Source organism: Peromyscus californicus, unplaced genomic scaffold (genome assembly GCF_007827085.1).
Source record: "Peromyscus californicus insignis strain IS unplaced genomic scaffold, ASM782708v3 Scaffold_8__1_contigs__length_139910024, whole genome shotgun sequence".
NCBI classification, from domain to species: Eukaryota; Metazoa; Chordata; class Mammalia; order Rodentia; family Cricetidae; genus Peromyscus; species Peromyscus californicus.
In genome coordinates this window covers 122,923,624-122,943,111 of record NW_026294606.1, presented here as the reverse complement: position 1 = coordinate 122,943,111, position 19,488 = coordinate 122,923,624, and the positions used below count along the sequence as shown (strand labels likewise).

The 19,488-nt window shown below is 37.6% G+C and overlaps 1 protein-coding gene across 5 annotated transcripts in view; it reads left to right on the top strand.

The window, feature by feature from the left end:
* Positions 1-19,488, top strand: part of Cyld (CYLD lysine 63 deubiquitinase) — a 52,398-nt gene that overhangs the window by 5,740 nt on the left and 27,170 nt on the right. For all 5 annotated transcript variants that reach the window (XM_052726940.1, XM_052726943.1, XM_052726939.1 and 2 more), the window contains exons 2-5: positions 2,455-3,110; positions 4,247-4,549; positions 7,101-7,206; positions 18,194-18,292. In XM_052726940.1, the coding sequence (XP_052582900.1) occupies positions 2,607-3,110; positions 4,247-4,549; positions 7,101-7,206; positions 18,194-18,292 (1,012 nt within the window). In that variant the 5' untranslated portion in view covers positions 2,455-2,606. The remainder of the gene's footprint in view (positions 1-2,454; positions 3,111-4,246; positions 4,550-7,100; positions 7,207-18,193; positions 18,293-19,488) is intronic.

The window sequence follows — 19,488 nt, the reverse complement described above, 5'->3', positions numbered from 1 at the left end:
AGGACCTCTAGAAGAACAGCTAGTGCTCTTAACTGCTGAGCCATCTCTCCAGCCCCCAAGTAGCCACATTCTTATGACAGAGATAAATAGAAACCATTCTTTTCAGAAAGGTAATTAAATAATGAAGCCCTTAATTTTAAGGAATGAAATTGTGTGTGTGTGTGTGTGTGTGTGTGTGTGTGTGTTTAATTTGTTCTTTGACAGTTAGTCTCTATACCATGGATTTCTCAACTGGTTTGTAGCACCTGGCATGGATTCCCTCTAGCAGAGCAGGCCTTAAATCCAATAGAGCATAGTTGGTTGACCCCATCACAGTCAGGCCACCACTGAGCATAGCATGTCTTGCCTGCTGGGTTAGTGGTGTACTTCCCAGGGTTCACAGCTGGGTAAGACTACTGATGTCCTACTCTGCCTATCAGCACTGTGAAATCCAGTCAGCAGGAGGATGTGTCCATCCCAGCTCTAGCTTGGTTTCTTGGTTTCTCTATATCTTACAGCTAAGGAATGTAGTGCCTTCAGTAATAGAATCTCACCATTTAGTTCTGGTGGGCAACCAAGGGGGCTGGCAAGAGTCTGTAGGATATCTCCCTTCTAAATCTAATTTTCTTTTAACTTATATTTTTTAAATTGGCATACGAAATAGTAGATTTTTGACTGGTAAGATTTCCTAGCAGGTATGGGTGCTTGTTGCCAAGCCTGATGACCTGAGTTTGATTCCTGGAGCCTACATGATGGACAGAGAGAACCAATTCCTACATGTTGTCCTTGTAATTTTACATGTGAACTGTGGTAAATGTGTGTAGCAAGAGTGGACAACTTGGCCTTGCTCCTGATTGTAGTGGGATTGCTTCGAGCTTTGCTACATTTAGCATGGTGTTGATCATGGGCTTGTCATATACAGCATTTGAAATTATATTGTTTTAAGCCATCAGTTAACGTAGGCTTTAAGATGAGGCTTCAGAATTGTAAAATAATAATAATAATAATTTTGGTTTTTTGAGACAGGGTTTCTCTGTGTAGCTTTATGCCTTTCCTGGATCTCGCTCTGTAGACCAGGCTGACCTCGAACTCACAAAGATCCGCCTGGCTCTGCCTCCTGAGTGCTGGGATTAAAGGTGTGTGCCACCATCGCCCGGCCTGTAAAATTATTTTTGTAACAGTTTTAAATGAAAAATTGAAGCTGGAAAATAATCACTTGTATATTCTTTCCTTTTCTACATAGTTAAAATTGTGGTGTAAAAACCACAATTTATAGATATAAACATCAAAGTCAGATTGGATTAAAAAATCTTAGAGCAATGTAATAGAGTCATATGTCTTTATTACATAGTCCAAATTTTGATGCTATAAACCATTTTCTAATATTCTTTATATACTCAAGATTATATTTAACACTTGTGATTATAAGAAATTAAATGGTAGTTATAATTAATATAGTTAACATCTCCCTGCCTAAGCGCAAAAGGTACAAGATTATGAAAATGAAATTCAGGGGCTAAAGAGATTGGTCAACGGTTAAGAGTATGTACTGCTCTTCCAGAGGACCTAAATTCAGTTCTCTGCACCCATGGTGGGTGGCTCACAATTACCTATAACTCCAGCTCCAGAGGATCCAACTGTCCCTCTTTTGGCCTTCTGTTATACACACATGTGCCATACAATCACACAGATACATATATATATATATATATATATATATATATATATATATATATATATATTATAAAAAATAAAATTAAAATTGAGTGAGATAATGTTCCATTACCAAAATAGAGCATATAGATAAATGAATTGTGGATGAAGTTTCAGAATGTAATATTGTCATATCTTTATTGATAAAAGATGTTTAATATTATAATGTGTTACTTTCTATCTAAGGTGCATGTTTAGAAATAGCCTTTTTTTTTTTTTTTGGTTTTTCGAGACAGGGTTTCTCTGTGTAGCTTTGCGCCTTTCCTGGAACATCACTTGGTAGCCCAGGCTGGCCTCGAACTCACAGAGATCCGCCTGGCTCTGCCTCCCAAGTGCTGGGATTAAAGGCATGCGCCACCACCGCCCCCGGCTAGAAATAGCCTTTTTAATTTATAAGATTATGTGTGTTTTCTCAAATACTGTGTCTTATTCATTCAAGTTAGACAGAAATGTTACTTTGTAAAGTTTAAACAACAACAACAAAAAAAAAAAAACCCCAGAGTCTGTATATTAAGGTAACCGTAAAGTTTTTTGTTAGATTCTGATTTTATAATTTTGGAACAGTCGTTTGTTACTGTCTATGGATGCTTTGTTACTGGATTTTTTAAAAAATGCAGTTACAGTGTACACAAGTCATACATGTCTTTTAGCTCTTTGAGATGATTATATATGTATATAGTCAAGTGAGATTTTAAAAACTCTTTAGCTTTAATTTGAGGTTGGATTGAATGGAGTCTAAAGTTTGTTTTGCTTGTTTGCCAGGCACTTTGAATTGCTGTCTTTTTACAGTATGGACACCAGGCTGCTAATAACTTGCTTTGGGACTTCCAGTGAGTTCATTTTTTGGGATTATTTTATGACAGCTTTGCTACTGGTTCCTTTTTGTGAGTTGATGTTCTGAAGTTACTGTCACAATGAGTTCAGGCCTATGGAGCCAAGAGAAAGTTACTTCACCCTACTGGGAAGAACGGATTTTTTATCTGCTTCTTCAAGAATGCAGTGTAACAGACAAACAGACACAGAAGCTCCTGAAAGTACCCAAAGGAAGTATAGGACAGTACATCCAAGACCGTTCTGTGGGGCATTCAAGAGTTCCTTCCGCAAAAGGCAAGAAAAATCAGATTGGATTAAAAATCTTAGAGCAACCGCATGCAGTTCTATTTGTTGATGAAAAGGATGTTGTAGAAATAAATGAAAAATTCACAGAGTTACTGTTGGCAATTACCAACTGTGAAGAGAGGCTCAGCCTATTTAGAAACAGAATCCGACTAAGTAAAGGCCTCCAGGTAGACGTGGGCAGCCCTGTGAAAGTACAGCTGCGTTCTGGGGAAGAGAAATTTCCAGGAGTTGTACGCTTCAGAGGACCTTTATTAGCAGAGAGGACAGTGTCGGGGATTTTCTTTGGAGTAGAATTGCTGGTAAGTTTGATGAGAGAGAAAGAGAGAGAGAGAGAGAGAGAGAGAGAGAGAGAGAGAGAGAGAGAGAGAATGAATGAATGAATCTGTGTGCGCAAGCACATATTTCCCCCTTTATATGCAATATATTTTTTATATTCATGATCCTTAGAATTTATGTTTTTTGTTTCTTTGTTTTTGGTGCAGTTCTCAGGATGGACCCCAGGGCCCTCTGCCACTGAGCTATATATCGGCCCCAAAATTTACTTAATGATAAATTGAGAGGATATAAAGACAATTCTTGAAAATTTTTCTCTTACAGTAGAAACGTACATGTCATTCTGGACTTTCATATTTTAGGAGTTTTAAGTTATCTACATTGAAAGTTAACACTGCCAATTGTAATTAACCTCTCCAAAAATTGTGGGCTATTTTATGACATCATCTCCAGGAGTCCCAGTTCTTAATTATGCTATTAAGTATAACAGTTCAGATAGATGCAAGAGTTTTGAAGTGTGTTGCAGCAATTTCAATATCAACTGCCTTGGAATTTATTTCTCTTGGAAACATATCTAAGAATTCTGTAATTCCAAACTGAACATTGCTTCTCAGTAATGCAACACTCTTGACATTCTTGTGAGTAGAATTTCATGCTTTATTTGCTTCTTGATTTCATTTTCTAAGCAATGAGATAATTAGGTTTTGACAGACAGTTATGGTATATACCAGCAGGGTTGCCAGGCTACTTAACTAGCCTACATCAAGTTCTCCTAATCTGTTCCTCATCTGTGAAGTGCTTAGAGCACACGTGGCTTATAGTAGTTCTACAGCGGAAGACATACAGTTTGTTCTCAGTAAATGGAGTTAATGCTGCTATTTGCTTAAGGTAGATTGTCTGTTCATGACAAAAGTCATGGTAGAATTATGTTGTAAATTTCAACCCAACTCTTTCTCAAAAGAATTATGATTTGGTATTATGAGTTAGTTTCATCATCAGATACAGCTTCTTTATTCTTTACATGCCCTAAACCCAACAGCAGCTGCTACTCATGATATTTCTTATTATGTGTACAATTTAGAGTTTTTCCAAAGAAATTATCCTGAAATCCCTTTAATGGATAATCTTTTTATATCTCTTAAAAAAAATCTTTCAAATCTAGGAAGAAGGTCGTGGCCAAGGTTTCACTGATGGGGTCTATCAAGGGAAGCAGCTTTTTCAGTGCGATGAAGACTGTGGAGTGTTTGTTGCATTGGACAAGCTGGAACTCATAGAAGATGATGACAATGGACTGGAAAGTGATTTTGCAGGCCCAGGGGATACAATGCAGGTTGAACCTCCCCCTTTGGAAATAAACTCCAGAGTTTCTTTGAAGGTTGGAGAAAGTATAGAATCTGGAACAGTAATATTCTGTGATGTTTTGCCAGGAAAAGAGAGTCTAGGATATTTTGTTGGTGTGGACATGGTAAGGAAATTTTGGATTGTATTATTGTGAATATAAGTATTAGTTTAATTAACAATTTAGGCATAAAATTAATATTTTGTATACTTAAAATAGACTAATTTACAGTACTTTAAAGAAGATGTTCCAGTTTATCTTTGGTACAAGAACATTAAAATAGGACATGTGAGCAGAAACAGAATGCATTTGCTACATTTTTTTCATGTTTTAATAAACTGAGATAATGCTCTTAGTCTTTAAATTCTCCTTATTATAACTGACCAGTAGATAAAAGCAAAAACCATACCAAAACAATAAAATAAACTGATATTTCCATGACCAAGCCCAAATACATTGTATGATACTGTATTTTTGATAAAGTTTAATTGATTTTCTGATGATAATGAATATAAAAAGTCATTAATAGAAAATACCAGGAAAAGAACCACACTGCTTTTTGAGTTGACAAAGTATTTTCACAGGATTTGCACTTTTAAAAACTTTTCTTATTGTGGCAAAATATGTATAAGAAAATTTCTTCCTTAACCATGGCTAGAATAACAGTTCAGTGGCATTTGGTATATTCTCATTATGCTGTCTCCACTGTCCATGTGCAGAACTTTTTCATCATCCCATATTGAGCTCTGTTCCTATTAAATCAAATCTGCCTAATTTGCCCGTGCCTGTTAACTATAATCTAGGTTTTTGCCTGCTGTAGGTACCTCAAAAGTGAGGTCATATGGTATCTTTTGTTTGTATCACTCATTTTTTTTTTTTTGTTTTGTTTTTTTGGTTTTTCAAGACAGGGTTTCTCTGTGTAGCTTTGCGCCTTTCCTGGTACTCGCTCTGGAGACCAGGCTGGCCTCGAACTCACAGAGATCCGCCTGCCTCTGCCTCCCGAGTGCTGGGATTAAAGGCATGCGCCACCACCGCCCGGCCTGTATCACTCATTTTTATTACTGAATAATTATACTTGTTAATAATGGATGCCTTCCAATGCATATATTGAATTAGCCTGTGGTATTAAGAGAATGAGAAGAGCAGTGGCGCACGCCTTTAATTTCAGCACTCGGGAGGCAGAGCCAGGCGGATCTCTGTGAGTTCAAGGCCAGCCTTGTCTACAGAGTGAGATCTAGGACAGGCATCAAAACAACACAGAGAAACCCTGTCTCAAAAAACAAAACAGAGAGAGAGAGAGAGAGAGAGAGAGAGAGAGAGAGAGAGAGAGAGAGAGAGAGAGAGAGAGAGAGATTGTTGAAAGGGAGAATGAATGAGAAGAAAGAAGTTGAGAACATTTTTATCATGGACTGAAAGTATGAGCAAAAGTTCATTATGGATAAAGGAGAGTCCTTCATAATTGTTAATACACCGGGGTGTATTAGGAGAGGATATGAGCAGCAGACTCACATGGGGTATTTTTAGTAATCATTTTTATCTATCAGAAATACTCTAAAGAGATGGTAGGGCATAAATGTTCTAGTGTGTTTCTGTTATTTTGTGCTTAGAAATTGTGTAAGATGCTGATTAGTTAGGTACAAAATAAGAATTTGCCAGACTCTCGCTATGTGAAATTAGAGCTAGAGTAAGACCCATGGGCCCCTCAGAATCTCTAATAATTAAGAACCAGTATTCTTTAAATGTGAGTTTAGTGTTTCAGAGAAGTTGTGGGCTGGATAGAAAGAAGCTTGGAGAAAGAAGGCCATTAATCGTTGGACTTAGTCTCCCCTTGTTATAGGTTCTTTGGCCAGGCTTTAAATGTGACAGGAGCTGTTTGGGTCCTCCTCTTTTTTGATGGTGGCCTAGAGGATCATCTTGTTTAGCCCAGGCAGGCTGTCTTGAGATTTGCCTGCCACCTCCACCCATGTTCTGGCCATCTGCCACTTTATTTATGCAAGCATCAGTTCCAAACACTCCCATTAGGCTTCTTGAGAAGAAAGTTCATCAATTGCAACTTTATTCATGCCTTTCTGTTTTCAGGGACTGTAGCATTCCACACGCTGGTGCTCAGAGCAGTTGTTTCACTGTCATCTGTCCGTACCTCATGAACAACCCATGTGGCTGGTGATACAGTAGAGTGTAACTTAGAAACTCTCCATTGTTTGAGGAAAGTCTTGTGTACCCACAGATGACAAAAGAATTCTGAAATAACTCCTATTCTGTTTACAGAAAGGCATATAGTAATACAGATGAGCAGAATGCCCAGGGGATGTAAATGTGTGATTAACTTTTAAGGGGAGGTTTCTGGGTAAACAGTGCATTCCTAGTAAATTTTCTATTGCAAATAATGTCTCTTTAAACCTCAGCTGCTGTTATTATTGCAAACTAAAGTATGAAAAACACCTTTGACTCATTATTTTATGTGTTTGCTGTAAGTTGATTGCTATTATTATATTTATTGTACAACATTGTTACTTTAGTAGATATTTCTAATGGAGTCTTTCTTCTTTTGGACAAAATAGTTAAAATTTCTCAATGAAAAATATTTTAGAGGATACTTTTGTAAGAAATGTAGGTGTTCATATTTACATTTTATTGACAAGGGTTTAAAGGTTTACCTTTTTATTGGCATATCTAGGATAACCCTATTGGCAACTGGGATGGAAGGTTTGATGGAGTACAGCTTTGTAGTTTTGCAAGTGTTGAAAGTACAGTTCTTCTGCACATCAATGACATCATCCCAGGTTTGTCTTTTTTTTATGTATTCAGAAGACTGTTTCTAACTTGTATTTTGTTATGAGAATGCAAATATATACTTAAGATAGATCTTTTGAAGTTGGCTTTTATACTGTAGAATTGTCATTATATAGAATATCCTTTCTTTCCCCCAATAAAGCAACAAAGGTTCTTTCTAAAAGTATGTAAATGTAGTGAAGTTTATATATTCTCTCTTACATTGTCTTCTCCTCAACATTCTAATAGAGAAAGAAATCCTGTCTTCTAATTGGAAGGTTCAGAAACACAAAAGCTGCTACATTTGGAGTAGGAGTTGAAACTAGGAGCCTTTAAAGAGAAATTGATTATCTCATCTAAATTCCACAGTGGATTCAATTTCAGGATTCTTGTTAAATGATGGCTGAGATTCTTTTTTTTTTAATTAACCAAATTTTTTTTTCATTTATTTTACATCCTGACCACAGTTTCCTCTTCCTTCTCCCCTCCTTTTCCCCCACCACTTCTCCTCTCTGCTCCCCCTCGCATCCCCTCCTCCTCTGGTTCTGTTCAGTAAAGGGCAGGCCTCCCATAGGTGTCAACAAAGCCTAGCATATCAAGTTGAGGTAGGACTAAGCTCCTCCCTTTGTATTGAGGCTGAGTGAGGCAACCTAGTATGAGGAATAGGTTCCCAAAAGCCAGCTCAAGTGTTAGGGATAGGCCCTGATTCCATTGCTAGGAGTCACACAAATAGACCAAGCTACACAACTGTCACACATATGTAAAGGGCTGTCAGTCCAGAACCTGTGAGCTCCTATGAGCCTGTTAGTTGTTTCTGTGGGTTCCTTGTGATGACCTTGGCCCCCCATGGCTTGTACAGTCCTTCCTCCTTTTCTTAAACAGGATTCCTGGAGCTTGGCCCAGTGCTTGGTTGTGGATCTCTGCATCTGTTTCTATCATTTACTGGATGAAGGCTCTCTGATGACAATTAGGGTATCACTAGTCTGATTACAGGAGATGGTCAGTTCAGGCACCCTTTCCACTATTGTTAGGAGTCTTAGCTGAGGTCATCCTTGTGGGTTCTTGGAGTTTCCCTGGCATCAGGTTTCTCCCTGACCCTGAAATGCACCCCCACCATCAAGACATCTCTTTCATTACTCCCCCCCCAGTTCTTTTTGTTCTAAGATGGTATTATAATAGATCATGCTCCATGACTGTAGTCAGAAACATTACATAGTTTTATTTTATATATATATTATTTTATTTACCATATATGTTATTTATTACAAAAGTAATAATTAGAGCCAGCAAGATGGCTCAGTGGGTAAAGACACTTGCCGTGTGTGTGTGTGTGTGTGTGTGTGTGTGTGTGTGTGTGTGTAAGAGAGAGACAGAGACAGAGAGCATGCACATGTACATACACACATGTGTGTGTATGTATATATGTGTGTGTGTGTGTATATATATATATATGAAAGCCAGAGTCTTGTACATTGTTACAAGTGGTACAGTGGTAAAACACTTTATCACTGAGCTGTAGCACAGCCTCTGAACTTAAAAACAAATGAAAAAAAACCACCACCAAAACAAGAAAAGCAAAAAACAAAAACCCCACAAAACTTAAGAACCTTTGTTTTGCCTTAAATAAGTGTCTTCCTTTGCTGCTATGAGGTGATTGACAATGGTAGCAATACCAACCCCTGCTGTTAGGATTCCCAGTGATAGGCTAGTACAATAAAGCCAACAGACTTTCAGAGGTGGGAATGTCCAAAAGCCTGTAGATATAGCCAGGGATATACCAGGCCTGGAATTAGAAGGTTTGTGCTATCTTTATGTTCTGAGCAGACTTTTTTGCTGATTAAAAGTATAAAATGGGGGCTGGAGAGATGGCTCAGCAGTTAAGAGCACTGGCTGTTTTTCCAGAGGTCATGAGTTCAGTTTCCCAGCAACTGTATGGTGGCTCACAACCATCTGTAATGGGATCTGTTGCTCTCTTCTGGCATAAGTTGTATATGCAGATAGAGCACTCATATACATAAAATAAATAAATTATTTAAAAAATAGATAAAACAGAACAAACAGCAAAAGCAGCAAAAACAAAACAAAACAAAACAAAAACCCTGTGGCTCAAATGAGACTTAGGTTGTCTGTGATGAAAGTAAGTGGCAGAGCCAAAGTTGATGTCCAAACCCGTCTATTTAACAACTGATGTTCTCTTCAGTCCCCCAACAATCCCATATCCTACGAGTGCTCTTCCATTGTGAAGATCTGCATAGAAACCCATTTCTGAGTGTCACATACTAGGGGATATTGTTTCCATGGAGATGGAGATGCATTTTGTCTCTGGTTTTGTAAAAGCTTATTTTACTGTAGCAAGAATCATAAGTGAGCAGCATACTATTTTTTTTTCCTTCTAGTGCTTTTTCCCATTATTGGTAATGTTGACAACAAAATGCTTTTGAGTTTCTTTCTGTAGCTTATTTTAGATCCTGAATTTCTTGTTTCATAGAAATAGAAAAGGAAGGCTCCTGGCCTGCACTCTGCCCTTTCTGTCTCCCTGTTGGTGTCAAGTCATAAATACTTGTTTTACAGTTTGAACATGCTTCCCACGCAGCTTTTAGTTTTGTAGCAAGAGGCATGAGATTCATGTGGCAGCTGTATTTCAATTTTGCTCTAAAAAATCTGACATACTTTACTTTTTATTTCTTTTAAGATATATTTGTTATTAATTCTTTGAGAATTTTCATACATGCATATAATATATTTTGATTGTAATACCCCCCCCCCCAATTCCTCCTGGATCTCCCACTTCCAATTCCTTTCCAACTTTTTGGAAACAAGTTGTTTATATTCAGGGGAAAACATGTATGTGTTCATATTTTATTTTTAGTGGCATTTACTTTTTCATCCATGTTTTATAGGTAGCACAGTTTGGGATGTTTGTGAATTGAAATTTTTTTAATGTTAGAGTGAGTGCTTATTGTTTACAAAAACAGCAATATAAAGCACATTCATTCAGATAGTAGCAAGCCCTTACATAGGCTTCTTTAGATTTTGATATTGTAGGAGCAAAGCAGATAAGAATTCTTGGGGCTGGGAATGTAGCTCCATGGTAGACTTGATTGAAGCTGGAAGTTCAAATTCTAGCACTGAAGAAAAGGGATAATTAGGGCCAGCAAAATGGCTCAGACAAGCCTGATTACACACACACCATACATTAACTATACAAATTTTGAAAAACTAATTCTTATGTGGAGCTTTCATTTTAACAAGTTGAGATAGATAGTAAATGAGCAGAATCTATGAGCAGTTAGATGGTGACGAGGCTGGAGAATGGTAAAACATGGGATAAGGAGCATGGGGTGCTGTCCTGTCATATCCCACGGATCTCTCCAGGAGACATTTGAGCAGCCACACACAAGACTTTCTTTGGGAGATGAATTGACAGGGCCTCTCCTAAACAAACTTGGAGAGCTCTGCTGGTTTTGTAATGTTAACTTGCTGGATGGCTGAGAAGAAGGCCTTGTAATTCTTTTATTATGAATTTTTGCAGAGGAACCAATTCAGGGTAGTACTGCTTCTCTACAGTCATATCTCACTGAAACTTCACTTCAGTTAGCAAATAAATATGTTTGGCATTTCCTTTTTTAAGGAATTTTTTTCAGAGAGCTGTCCAATGATGCTTTTGAAACTTTAAAATCTGTGACATTTTTGAGTGAATATAATTGTTAATTTTTAGCTATTTTAATTGCACTGCTTTGAGTTTTACATTTTATAGCTGAATGAAGTACGTTGTAGGATTGGGGAAATCACTGTTAGTATTACCATTCAAGAAGGTCACAGCTCAGGGATGCAGACTTGGTTGTATTGCTTTCAGTCTTCTGTAAAATAAAGATTTGAAGTGATACACCCTCCCCTAACTCTACAGCTGTATTTCTTTCTTTATATATGTGAATAATATATGTATATATTCCACCTCTAAATTTGTTTGAAATATAAATTATCTTAGAATTTGCAGTAGCACATAATAAATGGAAAGAAGAAAGTAAAAAACCATATTTAGTTTCCCTGTGTTGGAATTGGGGTGTGACCTTACAAGGAATTTTTTTAGCAGTACTTACCTTATAAACATTTTAATTATCGTTTATTTAAACACTGGTATAGAATTAAAATAACAAAAACAAAACAAAACATGAGTTTCATGACTTCGGAGTCCCTTGTCAAGATCTTCAAGATTCCTGTTTGTCGTTGATGTCATTGCTGGTCTAGAGCAGTGATGAGAAAGGAAGAGACTGCTTTTTCTCTTTTGTAGCTATTGATATTCATAAACCTTGAATAGTAGATAATTAAGAATGATACTGCTTTTATACACATAAATTACACTTATTTGCCAACAAAATAAAGCTTGCAAATAGAATTTTAAAAAGTAAAGTTGTTTAGATGAAAGTTAATTTGGTTCATTTGAATAAGCCTTCATCTATATTTTGTATCATTAACACTCTTTTCTTGAGGGGAAAAAGCATGACAGTGTCTTCTTTAGTTCCTTAGTTTATTTATTTTTTCTTCCCCAATTACCTCTATTTGTGGGACAAAATTAACATTTCCAGCACGTTGGAAAGATTCTTTTTGGAGCAGCTGAACAGTTGGTGAGATCTGGGAAGAATTCTCCCCAGTGAACTATTTCTTACTGTTGATGTCTAGATACCTTTGCTTCACCCTGCCATAAAAATGTCTCTTTTAGCACTGCTGTTCCGATGGTCCAAAGCATTAACAAGTCTGCTGTGACAGCACATCCAGGTTGTCATATAGCATGACAACTTGTGACACCCCTAAAGTAATGCATTTGAAGTAATGCATTGAGCTCTGTGTCTGTCTTTTAGTTGTTAAAGTTAAGAGTATAATGCAATTAACAAAAACAACTTAGACTATACAGTATGTACATATTCACAGCAATTTGAAAAGGAAGTCATTTAGTGGGAACCTTCCCTCCTGAGGCTGACCCCAAGCTCATAATTTTCTTTTGTATCTTTCTTGATCTCTCTCTCTCTCTCTTTTTTTTTTTTTTTGGTGTGTTACATGTCTTCATAGTTAATGTCCTTTAAAAAGGGTAACAGGGCCAGGCGGTGGTGGCGCACGCCTTTAATCCCAGCACTCGGGAGGCAGAGCCAGGCGGATCTCTGTGAGTTCGAGGCCAGCCTGGGCTACCAAGTGAGTTCCAGGAGAGGCGCAAAGCTACACAGAGAAACCCTGTCTCGAAAAACCAAAAAAAAAAAAAAAAAGGGTAACAGTTTTGTTGCAGTATAATTGATACATAGCCATAGAACAGTACATCTCAACCCTCATGAGAGAAGCTTCTTCCTGCAATAGATGACCATACAGAGACAGAGACTCTCAACTGGTCAAGGTGCAAAGAGTGAGAGACTATGGAATGCTCAGCCTTAAGTAGGAACATACATTTATACCCATCCCACCAAGGCACAGGGAACTTTGCAGAAGAGAGGGCAGAAAGATCAAAAGAGCCAGAGGTAGAGGTCGACTTCAAGGAAACAGAATTTTCTGGATGCAGCGGGGCAGTTGTATATATAATCTTACAGGAATTGTGCAGCCTCAAGCCAGACAAATCCCAGCATGGACGGAGAGGGTAGTGGGTATGAAATCCCATCACTAAGCTAAAGCACTATTGGCATTTAGTAGCTGCTGGGGAGGGAGCATCTGCAACTGCCAGCCATTCTTAGTTTCTCTAAGTTTACACTTTCAGGAAAGTTAGATGGAATTATAAAGGACATAGTTTTTGATTGGCTCTTTATCTCAGCATAATTCTCTGGAGATTTATCCATGTTGTGTCAGTGGTCTTTTGTAGCAGGAATCCTTTTAATTGCTAAGATAATCCTTATTTTTAGTGTAATGTTCATTTAATGAGTACCCATTGAAGTACTTTTAGGCAATGCTTTAATGAGCGTTGTATGCCAGGATTTGAGTGAATGCAAATCTTCATTTTTCTGGTAGAAAATGTATAGTTTTCCTTTGTGTAGTTGTAGATTATATGTTATTTCCATAGTAAGCTTTTTAAAGAATATTTTATTAGTGAGTATTAATTATACATAATAATATTTTCATACATGTAATGCATTTCAACCCTCTTTTGACCCCTCTCACCCCTGGTAATCCTACTAGTCTTGCTTTTTTTTTTTTTTGGTTTTTTGAGACAGGGTTTCTCCATGTAGCTTTTGGAGCCTATCCTGGAATTTGCTCTGTAGACCAGTCTGGCCTTAAACTCACAGAGATCCGCCTGCCTCTGTCTCCCAAGTGCTGAGATTTAAGGCACCACAACTGTCCAGCTTAATGTCTTTTGTGTGTGTGTGACTTACTGAGTTTCTTTAGGGTTGCTATAGGAACATGTGTGCCTTACCTGTGGCTGTACCATTGGGGAAAAATGTCTCTCCCTCTCCTATGAACCACTGACTATGTATAAATCCTTAGGAAGGGTGGGATCCCATGAGTCTTTTCCCTTCCATGACAGACCAATCTCATGCACATCTTACGCAAGGTATCATAGATGCTGTAAGTTCAAGAGTACAGCAACCTGGAAGTCAGCATTATATCTATATATGTCCCATTTGTGGTTGGACATTCAGCAGCCATTTCTTCTCAGTATTTTTTTACCACTGCAAAAGGAAGTTTCTCTGACCACAACATAAATTATTTAGAAGACAATTCATGAGTCACATCTTGTCCATTTAACAAAACAGCAGCAGTAGTTTCTGCACTGTCTTATGACCCCCTTAACCAAGGGCCTTTGATTAATTTTACAGTATGAGATGTGAGTTCCCTCCTGTAGAGTAGGCTCCAAACCTAATCAGGAAACTATTGGTTACCCCATAATAGACTTGCCACTGTTGTGCTAGTGAGCTCATCTTGCCTGGCCAGTCAGTGTTGTTACACACAGGGTAAATAGCTGAATAAGACTATTGATTATAGTTTTCCCCTAGCAGCCTGCATTACATTTTCTGCACTAGGAGGAATAGTTAGCAGAGAGGAAGGTCACAGCTCAGTTCCAGTTTGATTTCTGTATGCTCTGTGACCAGGGCATATGGTATCTTCAGCAGTAAAGTTTTATCATCTAAATCTGGTGGGCAACCACCAGTAGTGGCAATTGCCTGTGCTATTTTAGGGACTGAAGGCACCTTCCTGATGAGCAACTCAAATGGAAGTAGCTCACACCCTTGGCACTGGGATTTTCATTTAATAACCTATGACTTCTGAAAGGAACTTGGTCTACCCACACAGGGTACCACTATTTACAGTAAGCTTTTAAAGAAACGGATACACTATTTTACAGCATGACTGTATGGTGTCACATGACCACTGGAAATATATGAATGATTGATCCAGTTTTTCCTCACCAGCGTAGCTGCTTTTCATGTTAGCTATTCTGAGAAATATGTGGTTAATAGTTCATTGTAGTGTTGTTTCCTTGATTACTCATGATATTGAACATCTTTTCATGAGATTATGTCATATATTTATATTCTTCAGTAAAATATATTTTTATCTGTTTTGGCCAGGTTCTAATTGGGCTATTTGCTATTTTGTTGTTGAGTTATATCAATTAAAAAAAATATAGACACTAGCCCTTTGTTGCATATGATTTGCAAATATTTTCTCCTAGTTTCTACTTTGTCTTATCTTTTTCACATGGTTTACTTTTGGGATTAAGTCCAACAACTTTTACTTAGTTCTATATTTGGAAATTTTTCTTAGTTTTAAAACATGAAATATAATTCATATATCAGTACTGTTACTCTATTAAAGCATAATTCATCAATGTTAAGTGCCTTTAGGGTGTTGTACATCTATTGCTATCATGTAGCTCAAGGACTGTTTTTACCATCCTAGATAGAAACCCTGTTACCCATGTCTAGTAGTAGTTTCCCTCTAGATCCTGGCAACTGTGAATCTGCTTTCTGTCTCTCCAAGTTGCCTGTTCTGGAATTTCTTCTATGTAGGCATGACTTCTGGTCATGGGAGACAGAGCCCAAAGGAAGAATGGTTTGAGGTACCAGAGCTCATCAGGTAACTCTGATGTTACCTGTAAGATTCCATGCAGATATAATTATTATATACAATTATCTAAAATATTTATTCTGATTAGTCATCCAATCTTACAGAGATTATTTAGATAATTGCTATGCATAGCATACCTGGCATCAGGTTTTCTAATACCCCCATTTTTTTGTACATGTTAAATTCTCATTTGGGTTTGAATTGTGCTCTGTGACCGATGATGCTGAGCAGTACATCATTTTAAATGACTGCTTTCAATTTAAAGGGCTATTCAAATTTATAGACATTTTGTTTGGTTTGAATAGCTTGTTCACTCTCTTATTGTTAAGAATTTCAACCCAAGAATCTCCAAAAGACCCTTTTCTTACAGATCCAACAAGAGTAATGACTAAGTTCCTAGCTTTGTCATTTTGAATGCAGTCCTGCTGTGTGTGTGTTGTGTATACTTGGTTTCTTCTGCTCAGCACAGTGTTCATGTTGTGTGTAGCAGTAGTTTGCTCCACTTTATTGCTATGTAGTAGTACATTGTATTAATAGACCACATTTTTAGTGAACTCTCAAAATGATCCCTTAGAAGTTTTGTTTTGTTTCGGTGCAGGGATTGAACCCAGGGCTTTGAGCATGCTGGGAAGTGCTCTACCACTGACCTGTATCTCCAGCTCACAATTTTATGTACCTCCAGTTTATCTGTTCTATAGAATAGATTGTTTTCAGCCCTTAGTTATTATGAATAGGGTTGCTGTATGCATTTTGGTGTGCTGTTGGGTTGACTTACCTTATTTCCTCGAATATCTTTAATCATGATAATTTCAATTTTATAAATTGTCTGTTAAATTTATTCTTCACCCTGTTCACTACATCCTATATTAGTAAGCTCTTCAAATTTAAGCCATCAAGCCAAATTTGCTTTATGATCCAAGTGAATTTTGGATTATAAACATAGGTTTGACAAAATATTAGGGAATATTTGTTATATTATTGTTTTGGACAAAATAGATGTGCTGTGTGACCCTTCTCACTGTATGGAATCTTATTGGGATGTTCTATTCCTCAAAAGGTTGATGTTTGACCCTATCCCCCAAAGTCTTTGGTGGAAGGATAACTGTGGGTTTCCCACTCCTAGAACTTGGAAAATCACCTCCATCATGAACAGAGCTGGCATCATGTCTCATCCATTTCAGCCTAATTTGCTTGGCCCTCTTTACAGCTTACAAAGGAAGGAGGACCCTTGGCTGCATTTGTTACAATGATTCAATCTGTGTATATGCATATATTATGGTATCCATATGGTTGGTGGTCTCTTTTGAAATGGAATTACATACTCTTAGTTACAATTGACAGTGGGCATTAGTTATTTTTAGTCAGCTTATATGCTATAATTTGGAACCTTCCTCCAATGATAAAGAGTTATTTTTCCTACAAAACTGTCATAGATGACATTTGTAGATATCTGAATGGTAATGTCATAAAAACATTTCTATTATTTCTTTCATTATATCATCTTTAAAAATTATGGTTAGTCAGTATATTTTCAATTGAAATGATATCTCAGTATTCCATGTGATCGTATTTTGAAGTGTTTAAGACATATAGTTTAATATGTATTTCCCTCCTCATCCAACCATGGAAAAAAGATATCAAGCATTATTTACATACAATTAATTCAATGTGACTCCCTATTTTATTTTAAGTGGCCTTTTCTGTGTTTAAAATATAAAAATTTTCCTGTTTTTCTTTCTGTCCTCAAAATTCCACTGTGGGTGATACCGTTTTTTGATGATAACAGCTTTATCAGGTATGGCTCCTCAGCATCGTGTTGCAGTTCATGGATGTGCTGTTGAACTTCCTGAGGGGAACCTTTCACCTTGACTCTTCTGTGTTTATTTGATCAGTGTTTATGAGTGTCAGGAATGTTACCAGGTTTTGAGGTTTAGGAAGATCTTTTAATCTAAAAGAAATTTGCCAAAATTTTTTGTTATCTGTGCTTTGAAGTGAAACTTCCTTCAAAAATTTAGTTGTGTGTCTCTGCTTTCTGCATCATTGATTTGTATGTAATTGTTTTTCCTGTTTACATTTGTTTGTATACATATCTGTGTTGTTCTTAATGTTGTGTGTTTAAAAGTGGAAACATATTTACTACTGCGTGCGTTCCTAACTCTGATCTGTCTCCTTCCCAGGCTTTTATCAAGCTGTGTTCTGTGAAATACGTTAATTCAAGATACTCATGAGAGTGGCACAAAAAGTTTTATCAAGTCAGTTTAGTATATCACATCGCTTAGAGATTAGCCAGACACGTTAGCATGTAAAGATTCTGGTTTTTCCAGTAAATAAATTGACCATCTTTATTTATCTCAGCACCTTCCATAATTGCTTGAGTGTAAAACACTTTGTAATATGTAGGCTGTGCTGGGCATGCTGATGTGGAAAATGCAACAAAAATTATGAATAAGGTTTTCTTTAAAGCTTTTTAAAACATCAAATAAAATTGACTGCATCTGACTTTTTAAAATTTAAAGCATTTTAATAACTGAGGAGTGTATTTTCTTGTAGAAATTACATTTTTAAGTACAGTGTTGATGTTTTTTTCCCTGAGAAATTACTTTTCAGTACTTTGGAATCTTAAAGAGAATGTGTCAGCTGGTGGTGGCGGCGGGGCACGCCTTTAATCCCAGCACTTGGGAGGCAGCAGCAGGCAAATCTCTTTGAGTTTGAGGCCAGCTTGGTCTACAAAGTGAGTTCCAGGACAGCTAGGGTTATTATACAGAGAAACCCTGTCTCTCTCCTCCCACCCCCCAAAAAAAAGGAGAGAGAGAGAGAATCTGTAAGACTGTAAAGATTGTGCCTTATTTTTGTTCTTGGAAAGGATTTCTTTGTTTTGTTTATGCTGTTGTCATTAATTGCTAAACTATTTATCTTCCATATGAATTTATTTAAAAGGTATGTTTACTGTTTCAGATAGCATGACACAGGAGAGGAGACCTCCCAAACTTGCCTTTATGTCAAGAGGTGTTGGTGACAAAGCTTCATCTAGTCATAATAAACCAAAGGTTACAGGTATGGATGCCATTCTCGGTAGTTTACGTGGTAATCTGATTTTCTTAGATGTTAAATAAGCTATATGCTATTATGCATGTGTATGTACATACATATAATTTGTTCAGACATTTTATGTAAATTAAAATTTTATGTACATGATTATAAGTGAGTATGAAGAAACCATCAAAATGACTACCCCGTGAGTTGTGGGGGGAGTTTTTTATTGTGGATAAGAGAGAGAATAGCTGGTAGTGGCACATGCTCTTAATCCCAGCACTGAGTTTGAGGCCCAGCCTGGTTTACAAAGCAAGTTCCAGGACAGCCAAGGCTATACAGAGAAACCCTGTACAGGGGGGAGGGGAGAGAAAGGGGGAGGGAGGGAGAGAGAGAGAATGAACATCCAGGGGCATCTGAGTCCAGAGCAGAGAGAAAGAGAAGCAGACTGGGCATGACCAGGGCTATCTGCAAGAACAGCGAGAGTAGTGGGGACTGGGGAACATCTTGCCTTTATGTGGAGAACAATGGGTAGCTGGGGGCAGGGAAGTCCATGAGCTGGAGGGAGTTTAGGGTCGGGACGAGGTGAGAAAAGCTAGGATGCTAGCATGGGCTGTGAAATGTGTAACAGGTACTTGTGATATTGAGGGAGCCAGGAGGCCAGCATGTACTTTGGTATGCTACTAGACACTATAGATAACCATTTGTCTCTTCTGCCTGTGTTTAGGGAAATGGCTCCTTTTGGTAGAGAGGAACTGGCGTCACAAGTTCCTAAGGAGTGCTGGCTTTTATCTAACCACCAGAAATCCTCCTATAGTCCAAGACTGCCTTTTGGAGTTGGGAAAATTAAGAGTTTCCTTTGGACCTAATACTAGGGACATGGAGACATGGAGCTTCCTGAGACTTGCTAGCCATTACTAGCCAGCCAGTCTGCCTATCTTAATTGGCAAATTTCAGGCCAACAGAGACTCTCTTCAAAAAAAAAAGAGAGAGATCTCACACACACAGAAAAGATACCATAAGATCACTACTCTCAAATATAAAAAAAGCTATAGATTTCTTGTTTGTGGATGAGGGTCTTAATAAGTTTCCTATGCTGACTTTAAACTTCTGAACTCAGGTAATGGTCCTCTGTCTTAGCTTTCTGAGTAGCTGGCTACAGGAGTACCACATAAGGTATGAGTTAAGCTATGAGGTGCAGAGCTTTTTGCTTTAAATTG